The sequence below is a fragment of the Cariama cristata genome, unplaced genomic scaffold (assembly GCF_000690535.1).
Source record: "Cariama cristata isolate BGI_N322 unplaced genomic scaffold, ASM69053v1 scaffold5341, whole genome shotgun sequence".
Classification (NCBI taxonomy): Eukaryota; Metazoa; Chordata; class Aves; order Cariamiformes; family Cariamidae; genus Cariama; species Cariama cristata.
In genome coordinates, this window is record NW_009600902.1 from 1,323 (window position 1) to 19,489 (window position 18,167).

At 39.4% G+C, this 18,167-nt stretch overlaps 1 protein-coding gene across 1 annotated transcript; it reads left to right on the forward strand.

Annotated features, from left to right (window-relative positions):
• Positions 1 to 2,375: 2,375 nt before the first annotated feature.
• Positions 2,376 to 17,912, forward strand: LOC104169315 (betaine--homocysteine S-methyltransferase 1; the record flags this gene model as incomplete). Its single annotated transcript, XM_009710212.1, has 7 exons — positions 2,376 to 2,508; positions 7,808 to 7,926; positions 9,922 to 10,113; positions 10,702 to 10,849; positions 11,709 to 11,891; positions 16,830 to 17,058; positions 17,548 to 17,912. Coding segments are annotated over 7 exons (1,179 nt in total), but the record flags the coding sequence as incomplete, so codon positions are not given.
• Positions 17,913 to 18,167: the final 255 nt, after the last annotated feature.

Below are 18,167 nucleotides of genomic sequence, written 5' to 3' on the forward strand. Positions count from 1 at the left end.
GCTGAACTTACGCTAGCTGTATGATGGTTGAACCAATGGTATTTTACCCAGTATAGTTAAAGTAAAAATGATGTGAAGAGATCATACCAGACCTATAATAAAGTTTGCAAAAAAGTTCTTTCCATTTTAAGCCAATCTGAACTGACAAAGTTAGTTTGTATTAAGTTCTTTGTGCTTTATAGCTCTGTCACCTGCTATTAGATGCCCCAATGCTAGGTTTAATATATCACAATATATTACGTATTAAGATGCTATGGTCTATTCAGTCATGGCTTACGTTTCTTCTGTGTGTCAATAGTGAAGATTATTTTAAAATACAGTTTAAAAAAGCTAGAACTGTGAAGAACAACCGCTGTTAAATCCTAGAAGTGACTTGTTAAAAGAAAAAAAACCTGTTGTAGTGCATTTAAATATGATATCTATATATGATGTCAATGTGTACCTATTACTTATTCAGTTAACAAGCAATGGCTGAGGCTGCTTGTGTGTTAAAGATTTTTCTTCTTCCTCCACACTCCTGTTCTCTGCCTATTAAGCTTCTGAAGCAGGCTTCATCTATAAAAGATTCCTTGGCAAGGAAGCAGGAACTCAACCAGTGATCCCTTGGGTGTGTTTCTCTGACCCCATTTAAGGCATTGTGTTACACCTGCAAATTAGTTAATTGCAAACACAATCTTTACAAATCCTCTTGAAATTTACACTTAAAACAGAATTGCCCTAATAGAGTGGCATGACTGGTAAACTCATTCAAGGTCACTGAGTTTTGGAGATTGAGTATTGCCAATCGAGTTTTGCCCTGGTCCTGCTGAGATAAAGATAAAGCTTGCACACTTTATTAAAGTTATAAAGTTATTCAGGTCAATATATTGGCAAGTCCTCAATGTGCAATGGAATGTGATGCAGACATCTGCATGCCGACACTTTGCCAAGCTCGTGTACCTGCACAGCAGCACTGTACAGAGAAGGCCCGCCATCTTACTGCCATGTCAGCGCCTGAACCAAAAATGCCAACCCTCTCAGCCAGGCAGTGTAGCCTCCAAGTCACCTCACACTGCTATGCTTGGTACTGGAACTGGCATAGCTGGCCTGATTCTCCTTCTTGGAAAGGCATACTCTCATGCTGCCTAAAGGGCAGTGCTGAGACATCACAATTGTTTGTCTTTCCTGAATGTATGGTGTGAGATAATTGAATTAATGAAGGAGAAAATATCAAGAAAGATAATCCACTAAAGGTTGGAGGCTAATTGTTAAAAACTGCTTCCTCTCAGCATGAAAACCACACTCAACTCTGTCTGCAAGGCTTTGCTTTGTCCTACTCCCTCAAATTTCATCTCCTGAAATACTAGTGTGCCATCAAGAAAAGATAACTATGGAGGGAAGCTTCAGTCTTACCTTTGAGTTCTTTTCCTGTACTCACTACCTTTGTTAATGTAATGGGTTTGCATTCATCCACTTTTTAATATAAATAGAATTATGGTTGTAATCCAATTTCAGAAATTAGTACTATTTAGTGTAATAGGTACTTTTTGGAAAATTTGAACAAGCCAATGAAGCAATGATAGGAATACAAAAAGTACTATATATTAGGTACAACCAATAGATGTTGTTCTCATGGTTTTCAATTTTACAAGAACAAGTAATTGCCACTTTCCTTGCATTAGCATGGAGTTAATCCTAACAGAAGCAAAGTTAATCCCAGGGTGCTGTAAGGTTTGTAATTTCACATCTTAAAACATTTCAAGGCTGTGCAAAACAAGCAGGATTTTCTTTCATTTTGTAAGTCTAGGTAAGCAAACCCAGGCCAGTAAAAAGTCTATCAGAAAACAGAGATCAGCATCTTGAAGTGTGTCTTACTTGGTAGGAAAATGTTACATGCTTACTTTTCAGTGGTGCCTGTTGTACTATCTTGTGTCACAGGCTACTTGTGCTGAGGCTGTGTCCAGATGGCATTTGTGGCTAAAGAGCAAATGAGCTAATAAAGAGGTCAGTGATACTTGTGTTTCATTTCAAGAAGTTTCTCATATTCCACAGGAGAATTTGAGATGGTGCTTTACTTTCAGAGAATGGAATTGGATCATTGACTTCTAGTTCTGGGGACTGTATCTCTGGAATACAATAAAACTGACTAATGAATAGTCTTATGTAATACATATGCACATATTAAAGGCTCATGTTGCAAAACAGGCCATCTACCATTCTTTAAAGAGAATTTCAAGAAGGAAATTTATTACTTTTTATTATTATGGCAAAGATGTTTCTGGTAGCCCACAAATATTTATGTCTGCTTTGCAAATACAGGAAATAGCCACAAAGACAAAGAAAGCCCACAAAACTGAAGAACTGTAATTGTTAACCTTTCCTTCTACTTTCTTTAGGGTATTCTAGAGCGCTTAGATGCTGGAGAAATTGTGATTGGAGATGGAGGATTTGTCTTTGCTCTTGAAAAGAGGGGATATGTAAAAGCTGGGCCTTGGACTCCTGAAGCAACAGTAGAACACCCAGAAGCAGGTCAGTTTACCTGGGAAATGGTAATCCTGCAGTGAATGTAAACATGGTTGACTAAAGGATAAATATATAGGAACTTGTAGCAGGTTTTTAAATAGAAGTGTTTCTTGACTCTGTAGAATTACATTGTTAAAAACACCCTAAGTATGTACAGATCAAATGCTCATCTTGCCCTTTTCTTGCTCTTACACTGGCCAAAAGCAGTTGGCTGGGTAAGAATGTGAGTAGTGCAGAGTGATACCTCTCCAGAATGTTCTCCCAGTCTTCAGTAATTTGCAGCCCAGGGATTTATTTACCCAGATGTGGTATCTTTGTATTTAATAACATTCAGTGATTTCTCTCATGGATTTGTCCAGTCTGTCCTTGAGCTGATATAAAGCTTATAATTTAAAATATCTTGTAAAAAAATTCTTCAGTTAACTATCTGGTTTTTTTGTGTACTAGTCGTTTTAGGACTTTTATATTGTTATAAATTAATATAGTTTGTTTATTAATCCTTTCAGGAAAATAGCAGCTTTTAATAAACAATGGACTGGAAGAGGAGTATTTAATGTACCTGGCTCCACTGTGAATTGGGAATGCTAAACCTCATAAGAACCTAAGAATTGCAGTAAACATTTAATGGAGTAATTCTTTTAAAGTGGACGGAGACAAAACAAGCAATCATTCCATGCCTTCCAGCATAAAGATTATAGTGCTTAGCATACATAGTTCAAAAGCAGATGCCATTATCTATTCGTGTATGCTTCATTACAAGAAAGCATTTGCCATAGTAACATGATGTGTAGTCAATCCCCCAAGCCAATTCAGAGTATCCTAGGAAAAAAAAAAAATTCTTTGTTCTGTTTTAAGTACTTGCCCTTCCAAATTAGTCTTTTTCCTCTATGCAGGGGAAGAAGGAAGAGGAGGGGAAGGAGAGAGATCTTAGCCCTCTCTGTACATAGCTTTGTACACTTTACCTGTTTATTCACCCTAATCCTTCTCAGCCTTCAAGCGTCACTTTAGGTGTAGCATGCCTATCTTAGGGTCACAGACAGCCTTAGATAATGCAGAGCTCCACCAAATGTTTAAAGGGTGATGACCTAATTTGCTGACTCTCATCTTCCCAAAAAACATCCCATCACCTCTTTCTCTGTTTCTCTCCACCTCTACCTTTGTCTGCCCCTACACATTCCATCTTACAAATCATAGCACTTATCCCATGCTCTGTATTTCCCTTTTACTTGCTTATTTTGCACCCCAAAAGCCCTTAGCCCTCTCTACATCTTTTGGGAAGTGCAGGTCTCAGTCCATGGGGTATGCAAGACATTGCTTTACATAGAGGCAGTTGCAGATGGCTTAAATTGGCTAAATTGGTACACAGATTTGGTTTAAATAAGTGATCAGTAATCATAGGTTAGAATCCAGCCTTCTAAGAATTGCTACTGATTTGCTAGAACGTATTGCTTGTGTCCGTAACATAGTTATAAAATGTTTATTAGCCCTGTACAGGCTATTTATAAAGACACTGTTCACTGGAAATTCATTTCTTTTTGTGCAGTGTGCTGCCTCCTCTCCATTACTGCTTTTTGCTCCTGCATACTCAAGTGTCATGTTACTTTGAAAGCAGGTGTAAAGAACAGAAGGAGCAGCTAACTGGCTGGGACAGCTGGTGTAAAAACCATACAACTACCAGACCTTCTTGTCTTTGTAAGGAAGGAGGGAAAAGGAGGGAGGTTCTGAGAATGCAGCAAGGAATGAGGGGGGCGGGGGGGGGGGAGGGGGCGAAGTGAGTTGAAGGCCATTGTCTCCATTACAAGAAAGGAGAAATTTTGCTGACAAGTTTAGAAATGAGATCTAAATATTTCTTCTGACCCAGAGCATGTGTTGCTCTGTAGTGAGCAATATGCGTAGGCACTTACAGCCCCCGTCTCCTGTGTCTCTTGTGAAATGCCCAACTCATGGTGGATTGAAATGAAATCTGTGTCATACATCTGACTCCTAAAATGCATCAAATTGTTAATAATTTTTTAGCGTCATATGTGGCTGTTATCCCCATTACTCAAATGCTGGAGGAAAACACAGCTTCAGTAACACACTGGAAGTAAATTACAGAGTGGTTTGGGTTTTTAATAGTGCAGACTGCTGAGGGCTTGATAATACTAAGTGTATTCTATTGGTAAGAACAATTTGCCTGCAGTTGAATGAGATTCAGGCTTATACTTGTACACTATTCTTTCTCTCAAAATGTAGACCTATTCAAGACTGTCCTGTTCACATACCTGCGAGTTTAGGATATGAAGTTCCTTATTCATATGTGTTAGATTGTGTTTCATTTGCCTCCCTATGTCACCATCCTTATTCACACAAATCCCAGGCATTCTTCTAGGAATGCAAGTACCATATTTAAAGAGCAGTAACCATGGGGGTAAACAAACCTGGTTTAGTATGAAAATGTCATAGAGCATTTGTGAAAATACTTACAGATTCTTTTTTCCTTTTCCCGTTTCCTGACTAGTTTACATCAATGATTTCTTATGGGGAGAACAGAAAAACAAACTGCAGAACACTAGGAACATACAGAGCCAGTCCTTTTAGTTGGGATTAGTAGCCTATTTTAATGCTGTAGGAAGAAGTATACTCCCTGCACTAGGAATGTTTTGACTCTGCGTAAAGGTTGTAAGACTGAAATTTGATCCTCGTAGTTCAGACAGATTCCAGGGACTTTCTGAACTGTAGCTCTGCTATAATCTGTGTTGCTTGATAGGTCTTTGTGACTGCTGGGAAAAGAAGCATTGTGCTAAATCTCACTGTGGTTACCTAAGGCTGTAATTAGAAATTAAATACTGTAGTAGTAGAGAAGAGCAAGGGACGCTATGCTGTTCCTTCAATGAAAGCAGACCTGCTTGCATGTATGTAGGTTGACTGGCAACCAGAACTGCTGTTCAAGCTTCTCTGGCATAGAAGGCTACATTTGTGGCAGCTGAAGTGAGTCGTTTTATTCTCATGACACATTCACACATTTCCCTAATGACACAGATTGTCTGTAGACAATGAGGTATGATAAACCAGGACTTCAGGAAAACTTTTCCAAACATCTGCCACAGAAACTGCAGTGTTCTTGTGTGTGTGTCTGGTATCCAGAGAATAAATTATTCCTGTGTATGCTGTAAGCTGTTGTTGTGAATGAGTGGTTTAGGGTTGCTCAAAGAATCCTCGTCAGACGTATTAGCAAAAGTGGTTTTAATATGTATTTGTAAAAGTGTGACTTAACAAGGTTCGATGGCAAGGTTCACTCTATTACTTACTGCATGAAAGGGATACACACAGGAAAAACCAAGCTAGAGTGATTCACACAGAGATTCATACCCTGGAGATGAAATGGGGTAAGGGAGACCCTCCCTTTGAGCCACAAGGTTCAGAGAGGACCCCCTTGCTTTCTAAAATCCTGCTCAGAGAGTAGTCTAGGTGGGTCTGGATCTGCCCCTAGTCCCAGACTTGGTCAACAGTATATGTGTAAGAGAGAGTAGGAGTGGGGTATTTAGCAGTACTTTTTCATCTGACAGCATTTAATCATTGGCTAATTTAACATCTACAAAGTAATTCAGTAGGATTTACTATGATCCTAACAGTGATTTAAATTGTTATAGGGTATTTGATTCACTCATGCATGCACACAACACAGAGAGACATTGCATGTATAGAGATATATGTGTAAAGGAATAAATGTATAAAGATAGATATACCTATTAGAAAAATTTCCCTCGAGTTCAGTGAAATACTTACTTCAAGTACCTTGGCATTTCTCAACGGGCGAGGGTTGAGTCTTGAGGAGTGAAGGATTTTTGGCCCAGGCTCTGTTGTCTGCTTTCAGCAATGATCCTCTGAACTTCACAAACTTGAGAGTGTCACAAGCTCTGAGAGGCATCCCACTCAGGGGGTCACAGCCTGCTGTGATCCAGGAGAGCTCAAAGGGTCTTGCTTATGACCACTGTTTATAGGCTCACAAGATGATTGACTTTAGTTACTAGTGAATTTCCATTCTGGCCACAGTTCAAATTTGTAACTGCTAGAATTCTCAAAATTCTAGTAGTGATGGTACTGTATTTTGCTTAAGCTACAGTTCAGATAAGGAAGGTACCAAGGCCTGTTTTGTTCAAGATATGAGGCTGTTTTGCACAACCTTCCAGCCTCAGCCAGGTGACAGAAGTTGCCGGTACAGTCAGTATTATTCTGTCCTTAGCTGTGAGAGAGTTTCTGGTATGATCAAGGGACGCTTAACTGCCCAGCTCGTAACACAAAAGCTAAGGCCTGAATTCCCAAAATTGTAGGGAGGCCTGGGGGGCAGGGCAGGAAATGCACTACCACAGTCGTTGAGCATTTTAACGCTGTTTTGCATGATCAGTAGTTCTAGAAATTATTATAATTATTGTTCTGTGGGTGTATATATAAAATCAGTTGACAGGTCCTGTTCCGTTCCTGCTGTGGCAATTGCAGTGTAGTTTTTACAGCGATGAAGGCAGAATTACCATTACAGAGCCTGCTTCCAAAGTCTTAATATAGGAAATTTGTCCATTAAAAATAATGCCAACCTTTCCTTCAAAAGAAGTGTTGGCTCTTCAGTAAAATCATCACGTGCTGACTTATGAGAAGAATGAAGTCTGTGTTGCAAGTCACTTTTCTGGAGCAATAAATCATCTTTTAATTAAGGGAATGTTTAGGAAAATAAAGCTTTGGTTTTGGCTAACTAGACTCAGCTAGGGTTTTGTAGGGGGAGAAAACTAGAAAATACAAAATAGAGGAGGTGATGTAATACTGTATTCTTCCATATAAATATCATCTTGTCCCTTAATTTGTTGCTATAATACTTTCTTCTGTCTTTTCTTCGTAGTCTAGAAGGTAACAAAATATGGCTTTTTCATTTGATGATCTTTTTGTCTGGTATTCCTTGTTATGCTTTCATGTTCTTTTGTCAGATGTCTGCTTTTCTAAGCCACTATGCAGCTATAAAATGAAATTGGGAGGTCTGAATGACTGCAGAAAGTAGAAGATAGGCAAGGTAGCATGCAAAACTGAATCTGCTGATAAGCTAAATAGAAATCTTCAGTCATTCTTAGCAGAGAATAACTAAGGAGAAAGTTTTCTACCTAATGTTCTGAGAGTGAGAAGACTGGGGCACTGTTTCTACTCTCTCATAATGGCTTTTCTAGTAAACACAGTATCACTTATTTTACAGTAACATTACTTCAATAAACATTTAATTTTGGGATAACAACAGTAATACCTTTACCAAACATCTCTTGTCTCTTTTAATTCTTTGCAGTTCGTCAGCTTCACCGGGAATTCCTCAGAGCTGGATCCAATGTTCTGCAGACATTCACCTTTTATGCCAGCGAGGACAAACTAGAGAACAGGGGCAATTATGTAGCTGAGAAAATAAGTGTGAGTAAAACTCTTGTTTTGATGGAGATATGAAATAAATGGATTAATTTCACAAGATTTAGTAGAGAGATTATCGAGTACTTTCAGAGTTTGTCATAACAGTTTTGGTTATATTTGAGGACTAAAGAATGAGATGATGCAATTTCAGAGTTTGCAATAGCAAGAAAGACAAGGTTAAAGTACAAAAAAATAACAAAATGGGGCAAGGATGAAGAGAGGAAAGGATGCCCACATCATATTTTTCCCATCTGAGGAGATTAGTTTACTGGAGTTTTGTTACAGAGAGAATACAGAGGACTAAATGCACAGAAAGATAAATCAGTGAAAAAAAGAAATGCTTTAACACCCAGAGAAACAAATCAACTGCAAAAATGGTGAAGAATCCTAGAGAATAATGAGTGGCTAATGAGAACAGAATGTTTTTTTAGAACCATGTTTTCAATAAAGTAACAACTAAAAAATCCAAGGTATACACTGTGGTCAATATTCCCCTTCTCATATGTGAGGGTAATCTGTTACAGCAACAGAAGTACCATGTTGGTGTTTTCTTACCCCCTGCACAAAGGAGCTGTAGGATGTTGGATGTGTTCACTAGATCCAGGCCATAGCTCCACTGGGTCTTCTGGCACAAACATTTCTAGATAGTTCCTTTGAGACTAGGTTTGCCATTGAGTGTTTTCTCTGATCCTTTCCCCTTTGGTCCTATTGTCTATTTCAGCCCCTGCAAAACAGAGAAGATTCTCTGGGGGTCAAGGAGGAAGGATTATCTTTGTATCTGTAGATATCTCAAGTCAGAAATTAGAACAATCTGGACACCAGGGAAACACTTGTGGCTTGATTAAGAGGTCATAGCAAAATGTCATATGACCAAATTTATCTGAAATGCTGTACCTTTACATTCAATAGATGCAACATTGAACTGTCTGCAGTGGTATTCCCAGAAATGCAGTGTTTCTGGAACAAGCCATGCTGCAACTCTTGCTGCCATATAAAATTATAAGAAGGGCTAGGAGAACACCTGGTACTGGGAATGCATTGCAGCAAAGCTTTCAAGATTGATTTGCTGCCAGTTCTAGAAATAGGCTTCTCCAAGCTTTAACTGGTTTATGGCTCCACCTCTCGGAGTTCTCAAACATGTACCTGAGCACAAGTGCAAATGGAAGACGCTCTGTCAGCAACAGCCTTAAAAATCAGCTGGGTCTTTTGAGGAAGCCATGGAAAACCAGCTGAGAGAAACCTATGTAGATTTGAAGTAGTCCATGGGCTGCAGAGAAACCTACTGTAATCAGTACTTGTGATCTATCCCAAATTATGATTCTTTTCCCAAGATCTTTTTTTCCCAGCTTAACCTCTTTTTCACAAGCTGTTCTAGTCATTCTGATTTAGGTATAAAGGGAATATGTCTTTCAGCCTAGGTGATTAATTAATCATATATAGTGATAGTTTCCTGTTACTATTCTTATGGGTAACTTTAACATCATATAATTAATGATATCTTTGAAAAAATGTCTTAAATAACTATGTATGAAAATTATATCTTAAATTTTGAAAATTATCAAAATACTAAAATACATTTTTTATAAAGAATGAAAAAACAATTGAAATTACTACGTATTTTATTTCCCACCCACAAAATGTCAGAATAAAAGCACACACTTAAGTGTAACTAACTCATTTTCTGAAAGGCAAAGAAAATTCCACTTCACACCAAGTATTTGCTTTTTATGGACTATTTGTGTAATATGTATTAAAGGTTAAATGTTTTTGTAGTATTTGATAGTATGCCACTTATAGGTGGCAAGAAATGTTTCCTAATGTTTGCTATTCTTTTGAAAGATGCTGATCTTCCTAATCAATATTATTTAAAAATTCATTTAAATTATAAAAGAATATGAAGAAGCCATTATGGCTTTTGACTCTTTTGTCCATTTTGTGCTCTGAAATTACATGCATATGTCTGACCAGGTAAAACTGCCATAATCTATATTCATACAGTGCCAGAAAGTGAATGAAGCTGCTTGTGACATTGCAAGAGAAGTGGCTAATGAAGGCGATGCTTTGGTGGCTGGAGGAGTCAGTCAAACACCATCATACTTAAGCTGCAAGGATAAAGCAGAGGTTAAAGCAGCCTTTCGAAAGCAACTAGATGTTTTTATGAAGAAGAATGTGGACTTCCTAATTGCAGAGGTAAATCTGTAAAAAAATTATATGCCTTCAACTGGTACAATGTTAACTTTAAGATGTCTAGTCTATTTTAGGGAGTACAAGTATATATTCCTTCCTCCTTTAAAACTTTCTGTTACGCTTTTATTCCCGTAGTATCAGGTATTTTTCTAAATGCACAGCAGCATCTGCAAGGATCCTAGAATAGGACCTTGAAACCTAAATTTCTCCTCAAGTCAAATTCTGTACTGGTACAAGAGGGTAGATGAATGTGATCTTGACTAGTTCCTATTTCCTCCCATACACTGTAGGCAATCAACCTAAGGTGACTTTTCTAGATGAAAATAGTTCTTTGGGGATAAATCCCTGATTAACCTCCTGTATGGGCATTCTTATTCTGAAACAAGGGTATCATTATTTTTTATTTAGTTTTACTTACTGACTTTTTAAAATCCTTTTTTAACTGTGTGGTCAGTGAAGTCAATTGAATTCTGTTAGTACAAATCAGAAAAGAATCAAGTCATTGTATTGCTGATGAATGTGGGATCTGGATTAATGTGTTTATGGTTCACCTCCAAGGAACAAAAGTAGTCCAGTTTTAATTTCTTTCAGTATTTTGAACATGTTGAAGAGGCTGTCTGGGCAGTTGAAGTTCTAAAAGAATCTGGAAAGCCAGTTGCAGCTACAATGTGCATTGGTCCAGAAGGAGACATGCATGGTGTACCCCCTGGACAATGTGCTGTCCAACTGGTAAAGGCTGGTAAGAATCTGTTTTAATATGCCCTTTAAAACTATGGAACAAAGTAAAGTCCTTAAGTATTGAGATAAATGGATGCGTACATCAAGTAGGTAGCTTGACAATTATATCTGACAAAACTTTTGACCCTGTAGAAAAGTTTTTATGTGTACTTTACTAGAGCAGTCTTGTAAAAAAACATATGAAAATGCAGCTATGAAATCCTTGTTAACCAGGATGGTACTGACAGCAATAGCCACAGGCAGCTGATACTGAATAGAGCAAAATCCTAAACCTACTCAAATTTGATTACAGAGCCAACCCCAAATTCTGGAAACAAGCAGAATTCAAAGCCATCTTTGATTTTCTGCTCATGTTTTTAGAACTGTATGGAGCACAGCTCAAACCCAAGATGAGAGAATAAGAAGACGAAAAAATGAATCTTTTTGCCTATCTTTCAGCAGAGGGAAGGGCAGAAGAAATTAATCAGGGGCATGATGAATGATGGTACAAGGGTTTATTATATCTATTCTGAACTACTCTTTTCCTTTGGAGTTAGAGTTGAACCTGTGTTAGGAAACTGCTAGCTATTTGCATATGCAGCTGTACATAATCAGTCTTCACTGATTAAGCACTGATAAGAAAAGCAACTCTATGAGGGTAGGAGATGTGATTCATCATCAAGAAGGTAAAGAGGAGTGCAACTGAGGTGTAAATGGAATGATCAACCTCAGGAGAGTTGAGGCTGGCTGTAACCCAACTGCCTTGTTTTCATAATGCTGGTGTAAAGACAGATTGTTCTGCTTCTGGAGTGCTGTGGCTAGGACCTTTCATCTCCCAGTTCCTGAGGACATGTGACTTGAAGTTATTTTTCTCCTCCTAGGTGCTTCTATTGTTGGAGTCAACTGCCATTTTGATCCAGATACTTCACTGGAAACCGTGAAACTGATGAAAGAAGGCTTGCAGACTGCTAAACTGAAAGCCCACCTGATGTCCCAACCACTTGCTTTTCATACACCTGATTGTGGAAAGCAGGGTTTTATTGATCTTCCAGAATTTCCCTTTGGTAAGACAAGGGGGGGTTTTTTTGGAGGTGTTTTGGGGTTTTTTGGTTTGTCTGTTCCTTTTTTCCCCCCAGCTTTTAGTAAAGCTGAAGCTGCAAAGTGTCCTTCTATACAATAGGATGAGTCCCAGTTTTCCTGTCTGGCATTATCTATAGAGAGATTGCAGTGTAAGATTGGATTAAAGATCATCAACATAGTGAGAGTACTTCAGTAGTATCAAAGCGTGTGACTGAAGGAGAAATTACGATGAAAACAGGTGAAGTGCCACAACCTAAACTCAGTTAAAAAATGTAGTTCTTCTGCATGCTATAGAACCTTGTTCAGGACAGCTATAAACAGTCCAAAGAAATGAATAACAGCAAATACACTAAAACCCAGTGTTGTAGGTTGTGACATGTATCCCACAAGCCCTATAATGTTTACTTGTGTAGGGATTTAATGTATAATGGAGAACTGGATATAGGTGCATGATTATTGCACTCATAATGGTTCAGTCTTGCAAGTGTAACTGTCTAATGTAAGTGAGATTAGAGAGAAACCAGGAGAGGGAATATGTTCTTTGATGTTGCTAACAAATGGTTTAGCAGTTTGGAGATGGATTCATCACATGTATGCTCAGGAGAAATTCCACAAAGACTAGAAGATTCAGCCACTTTATGTGGCTGAAAAAGGTAATATGGCTTGTGTATTTAGGTATAAGGCTCATGTATTCAGGGCTTATTTCCACCTGGGATGTAGAAGATCCCATCTCTTTGTGAAAAGAGGACAAAATCAGCCTAAACATTTTAAAATTGATTAGGAAAATGCTGTCTTTTTCAAGTATCATACACTCTTCTTTTCAAGATCAGACTATAAAATAAGGTATTAAAACATGTGAAACCTGAATTTGTAGAAAAAAAATGAGAGATTGTGATTTTCAGGAAGGTGGAGTTTTGGGGTTTTTTTAATTCCTCTCTTTACATAAATGAAGGAAGGAAAAATAAAGCATGAGCCTGAGGCATTCATTAAATGATAATAACATGTCTGAGTTCTGAAAATATTCTGGGATGTTTAAAAGTGTTAGGAACTCATTTGTCCTATTCATTCCTTCACATAGCTCCGCTGATTGCAAGCAAAAAAAAGACAGATGCAGTAAGTAATCAAGTGATTTGAAGGATTCACTCTGGATTGTTATGGTTCTTGGCTTGTACGTTATAAGCAATCTCTATGAGATCTCAGCTTTCAGAAAGTTCATGAGTCAATTGGAGAAGGCTGGTTTTGTGAGTGTTTTCAATACCCAGACGAAGCAACTGATCACTTGGTGGCAGATAAGCAGTTTGGTAAATTGTTGTTAAATTGACCCAGTTAACTATGTTTTTGTGGAAAGCAATATGCACAAAGAGATATTCAGACATCTGAAGTGTACATAACCTTTGTACAGTCCAACAAGATTTCAGTTTCTAGGAAACTGTTGGCTATGTTGTATTGGCAAACTCCAGCATCAGAATGCCAGCACTATTTATTTATCTGTAGAACTTTTTCCAGTTTTCGGTGTTTTCCCTTCTGTGTTACTGCAATTGCTCTGAAAAGTCACCAGTTAAGGACAATGTTTTAGAAAGAAATGTCCCAGTCAGTCAAAGCATACCCAATTCTCTCAAGAGTAGATATATAGAAGGGCTAAATCTAGGAGCAGATTACAATCTTCTCATCAAAAATTGATCAAAAGTTCAATCTTTTGACTATGAATGTTAACATTAACTGTTAAGCTATAGATATTTAATCCTGAAAAAGTCAAGAAAAGAAACATATTGACAGGCATGCAAAATAGAATGTTAGTCAATTTTGGGAAGGGGAAAATCCCACAAAGGTGATACACGGGGCAACTCCTTTTCACAGAATACTGCTTGTTTTCAGTCACCATGTTTCACCACGTGTGGCCAGTTCTTATGGCGGGGTCTATCCCTGTTTTTTTAGACAGGTTAGGTTGTTGCTGTCCTTACACTCCTGAAGCACAAGGACTGATTCTTAAAGTCATAGAATGGTTTAGGTTGGAAGGGACCTTAAAGACCATCTAGTTCCAACCACCCTGCCATGGGCAGGGACACCTTCCATCAGACCAGGTTGCTCAAAGCCCCATCCAGCCTGACCTTGAACACTTCCAGGGATGGGGCATCCACAACTTCTCTGGACAACCTCTTCCAGTGCCTCATCACCCTCACAGGGAAGAATTTCTTTTTTCTAGCTAATCTAAATCTTCCCTCTTCCAGTTTAAAGCCATTGCCCTTGTCCTATCACTACATGCCCTTGTATAACAAGTCCCTCCCCAGCTTTCTTGTAGGCCCCTTTTAGGTACTGGAAGGCTGCTCTAAGGTCTCCCTGGAGCCTTCTCTTCTCCAGGCTGAACAACCCCGACTCTCTCAGCCTGTCTTCACAGGAGAGGTGCTCCAGCCCTCTGATCGTGTTCATGGTCCTCCTCCAGACTCACTCAAGAAGGTCCATGTCTTATGCTGGGGCAGTACTGGAGGTTGGGTCTGAGGAGAGCAGAGTAGAGGGGCAGAATCACCTCCCTCAACCCGCGGGCCACGCTTCTTTTGATGCAGCGCAGGATGCAATTGGCTTTCTGGGCTGTAAGCGCACATTGCTGAGTCATACTCTGTTTTTCATCCACCAGTACACCCAAGACTTTCTCCTCAGGGCTACTCTCAGTCCACTCATCACCTAGCCTGTATCCATGTTTGGGATTGCCCTGACACAGGTGCAGGGCCTTGCACTTGGCCTTGTTGAACTTCATGAGGTTTGCACAGGCCCGCCTCTTAAGCCTGTCAAGGTCCCTCTGGATGGCATCTCTTCCCTCCAGTGTGTCGACCACACCACATAGCTTGGTGTCGTTGGCAAACTTGCTGAGGGTGCACTCAGTCCCACTGTTGATGTCCCTGACAAAGATGTTAAACAACAGCGGTCCCACTACTGACCCCTGAGGAACGCCACTCATCAGTGGTCTCCACTTGGATATTGAGTCAATGACCGCGACTCTTTGAGTGCAACCATCCAGCCAATTCCTTATCCACTGAGTGGTCCACTCATCAAATCCATGTCATGTGAGTCAGTGTCAAATGCATTGCACAAGTCCAGGTAGATGAGTCACTCTTCCACCAACACTGTAACCCCATCGTAGAAGGTCACCAGATTTGTCAGGCACGATCTGCCCTTAGTGAAGCCATGTTGGCTGTCACCAATCACCTCTATTTTCCATGTGCTTTAGCATAGTTTCCAGGAGGATCTGCTCCATGATCTTGCTGGGCACAGAGGTGAGACCGACCGGCCTGTAATTCTTCCTTTTTTCCCTTTTTAAAAATGAGGGTTGTTTCCCCTTTTTCCAGTCACTGGGAACTTCACCAGTCTGCCACAACTTTTCAAATATGATGGACAGTGGTTTTGTCACTTCATCCACCAGTTCCTTCAGGACCCTCAGATGCATCTAATCAGGTCACATGGATTGTGACATGGTAGGTGACAGAGAAGACAGGGAAACACTCTATACTGTTCCCCTGGAGTTTAGTTTCTTATACAGGTATAAATTGAGTGCATGATGCTGCATTTTTACTGTTGATCATCTTATATGAATTTTGCATTAGCTTTTTAATGATATATGAGACAAGGAAATAATGAATTTGTGCTTCTGATGCTTTCTGTCACATCTGTGGGACTGTACACAAGCTTACTTTTATTTAAACAGCTTTCTAAGACAGCTTCACCTGGTTTTCCTTCTGATATTAGACCATCTACTTTTCCTTTGTCCAGTCTTTCCCTCTGAGTTCAATAACTTTCTGTTTAAAAACATTTTATTTTTTTCTTTCTGCTTTTTATTTTCCAAATCTGTCTCTTCACTACCCATTGGACTTAAGAGTACAGCTGCTTTGTGTCACCTTGTGTGTTCTTGGGAAAGGACATAGGGAGGAGAATCATAGCTCTCTACTGTGTTTCTGGAGCCTGACTACCTCACCACAGCTGCTTTGCCCAGCGGAGTGTTCAGTGCACACACACCCTTCTGCACTTGCCTGATAACCATGCTGGTTTATCTCCTGTAGATGTGCATAAAGAAGTGGCAGGATTTTTATTCCTTAAAGTTTCTTCTTCAGTCCCTGGTCTTTTCTTTCCAGTTCTGCCACTCCAGTGTCTCCATCCCTTTGAGTGTGCTTTTCCTTTTTCTTTTCACTTTCTATTCCTTTCCTTCCACAAGTCCTTCTTCTCAGCTCCGTTATGCCTTAACTCTGCTCCCCACAATCTGCAACAGGGAGAAGGGTTCAAAATAAAGATTGCATCCTAGCTTATCTACACACAGAACTTTCCACAAGGAATGAAGTGGTTTGAGGCAGCAAGATGCTTATGGCTGGGATGACTAAGGAATGGGCTAAGAAATAGCCACAGATTCCAGCTGTCAGTGAAACAACTGGCTGCCACTAGTTGATCGTGGAAAAAAGTGTAATAAGCATTCCTGAGGAATAATGAGCAGGCTTATTCCTGTTGCAGGTAGGCAGATACCTTCTCCTTTCACAGATTACATTACTGTAATCAGATTTCCCAGATACTGATTGTTTATTAGGAACTCTTTGGAAATATGGGCATAACATTGAAAGTACTCCAATAGTCCAGCTAAGAACTCTGGCAGAATGGCAAGCATGTGACTTGGGGCTTGATCAGTCTCAGAAGATACTAGGTGCTGTTTTGCAAGGTCAAAAAATCTTACAACAAGCATAGCCCTGTAGAGCACAGCAGAATCTGAAAGCTAGTCTTCTGAAAGGTTGCATCATTAATTCTAGCTCAGACAGTTCAAACATGTACATCTACATCTACAACCAGTTTTGCAAACAATATGCAAGTGTTTCAACAACGTGATTTCTTACCAAAAAATGTGCAAAAATGGAGCATGGTGGAAACTTAAGATATGAATGCCTTTGCAGGTCTGGAGCCAAGAATTGTAACCAGATGGGATGTTCAAAAATATGCAAGAAAGGCCTATGACTTAGGAATTCGTTACATTGGAGGTTGCTGTGGATTTGAGCCCTATCATGTCCGAGCAATAGCTGAGGAGCTAGCTCCTGAAAGAGGATTTTTGCCAGAAGCTTCTGAGAAACATGGTAGCTGGGGTGATAGCCTGAGCATGCATACCAAACCCTGGGTCAGAGCAAGGTATGTATATCTGACCTCGAAAGCACACCAGTATACTCCTTGCAAACACTTATATTGGTCCATGCAGCAGACTGGCTTAACTGATATGGAGGTCTAAATATCACTGTAAACATTCTATGTGTAAAAATTCTGAAGAAGTAAATCTGGTCTGGGAGCAGGGAAAGGAGCGAATGGGCAGTAGGAGAGATCCAGATATTCTCATCCCTCTTTAAAATGAAGATTTGGTCTGAATTAATGTAAAAGTAAAAGTAATTCATGGCAGTTAAGATCAAAAACTGACAAGACTGCTGTAAAACAGCTCCTAATGGTGAGTCCCTCACAGTGTTCCTTTCAAGGATGAAAAGATACTGTTTAAGCATGTAGCATTTCATTGCATGCTTTCATTCATAATTCTGTGCAAGTTGATGCTTGCAATGGTCATTTAAGCCACATTAACTTTAGTATTGTAAGGTGCTGAAAAAAAGCCTGAATTTCATTTACTTTCTGTAGGGCAAGAAAAGAATACTGGGAGAATCTGAAGCCTGCTTCAGGCAGGCCATACTGTCCTTCAATGTCAAAGCCAGATGGCTGGGGAGTGACCAAAGGAGCCAGAGAGCTGATGCAACAGAAAGAAGCAACAAGTGAACAACAGCTGAAGGAACTCTTCCAGAAACAGAAGTTCTAATCCACTGCAGTTGTGTGAATGTTAGAATGATTTATCTACAGACCACCTCATGCTTCACGAGAAAAATCTGTGAAGATGACTACGCTGTTGAAAGAGAATTACCCTGTAATGAAAGAGACAAAATGCAGAAAGAATGTGATTACAGATTAAATATGTCAAACTTTGATAATAAAATCTTTCTCTGGACAAATAGTTTAGAGAATACACAGTCAGGAGGAGGTTTGGATTATCATAATAATTGAGCTTCTGTTTGTTAGGTGCCATTAATTGGGTAGACACAGAAATACATGAAAAATAATAATTGGCTCAACTCACCTGTGAAAAGAGAAAAAGCCATCTATAAATATAGTATCAATGGACTTCCACTCCTGAGTCTGTCTTTGGTTTGGGATTATGTAGGAGCTTCCTCAGACCTCAAGATTTGTGGAGGACTACTTCAGGGATA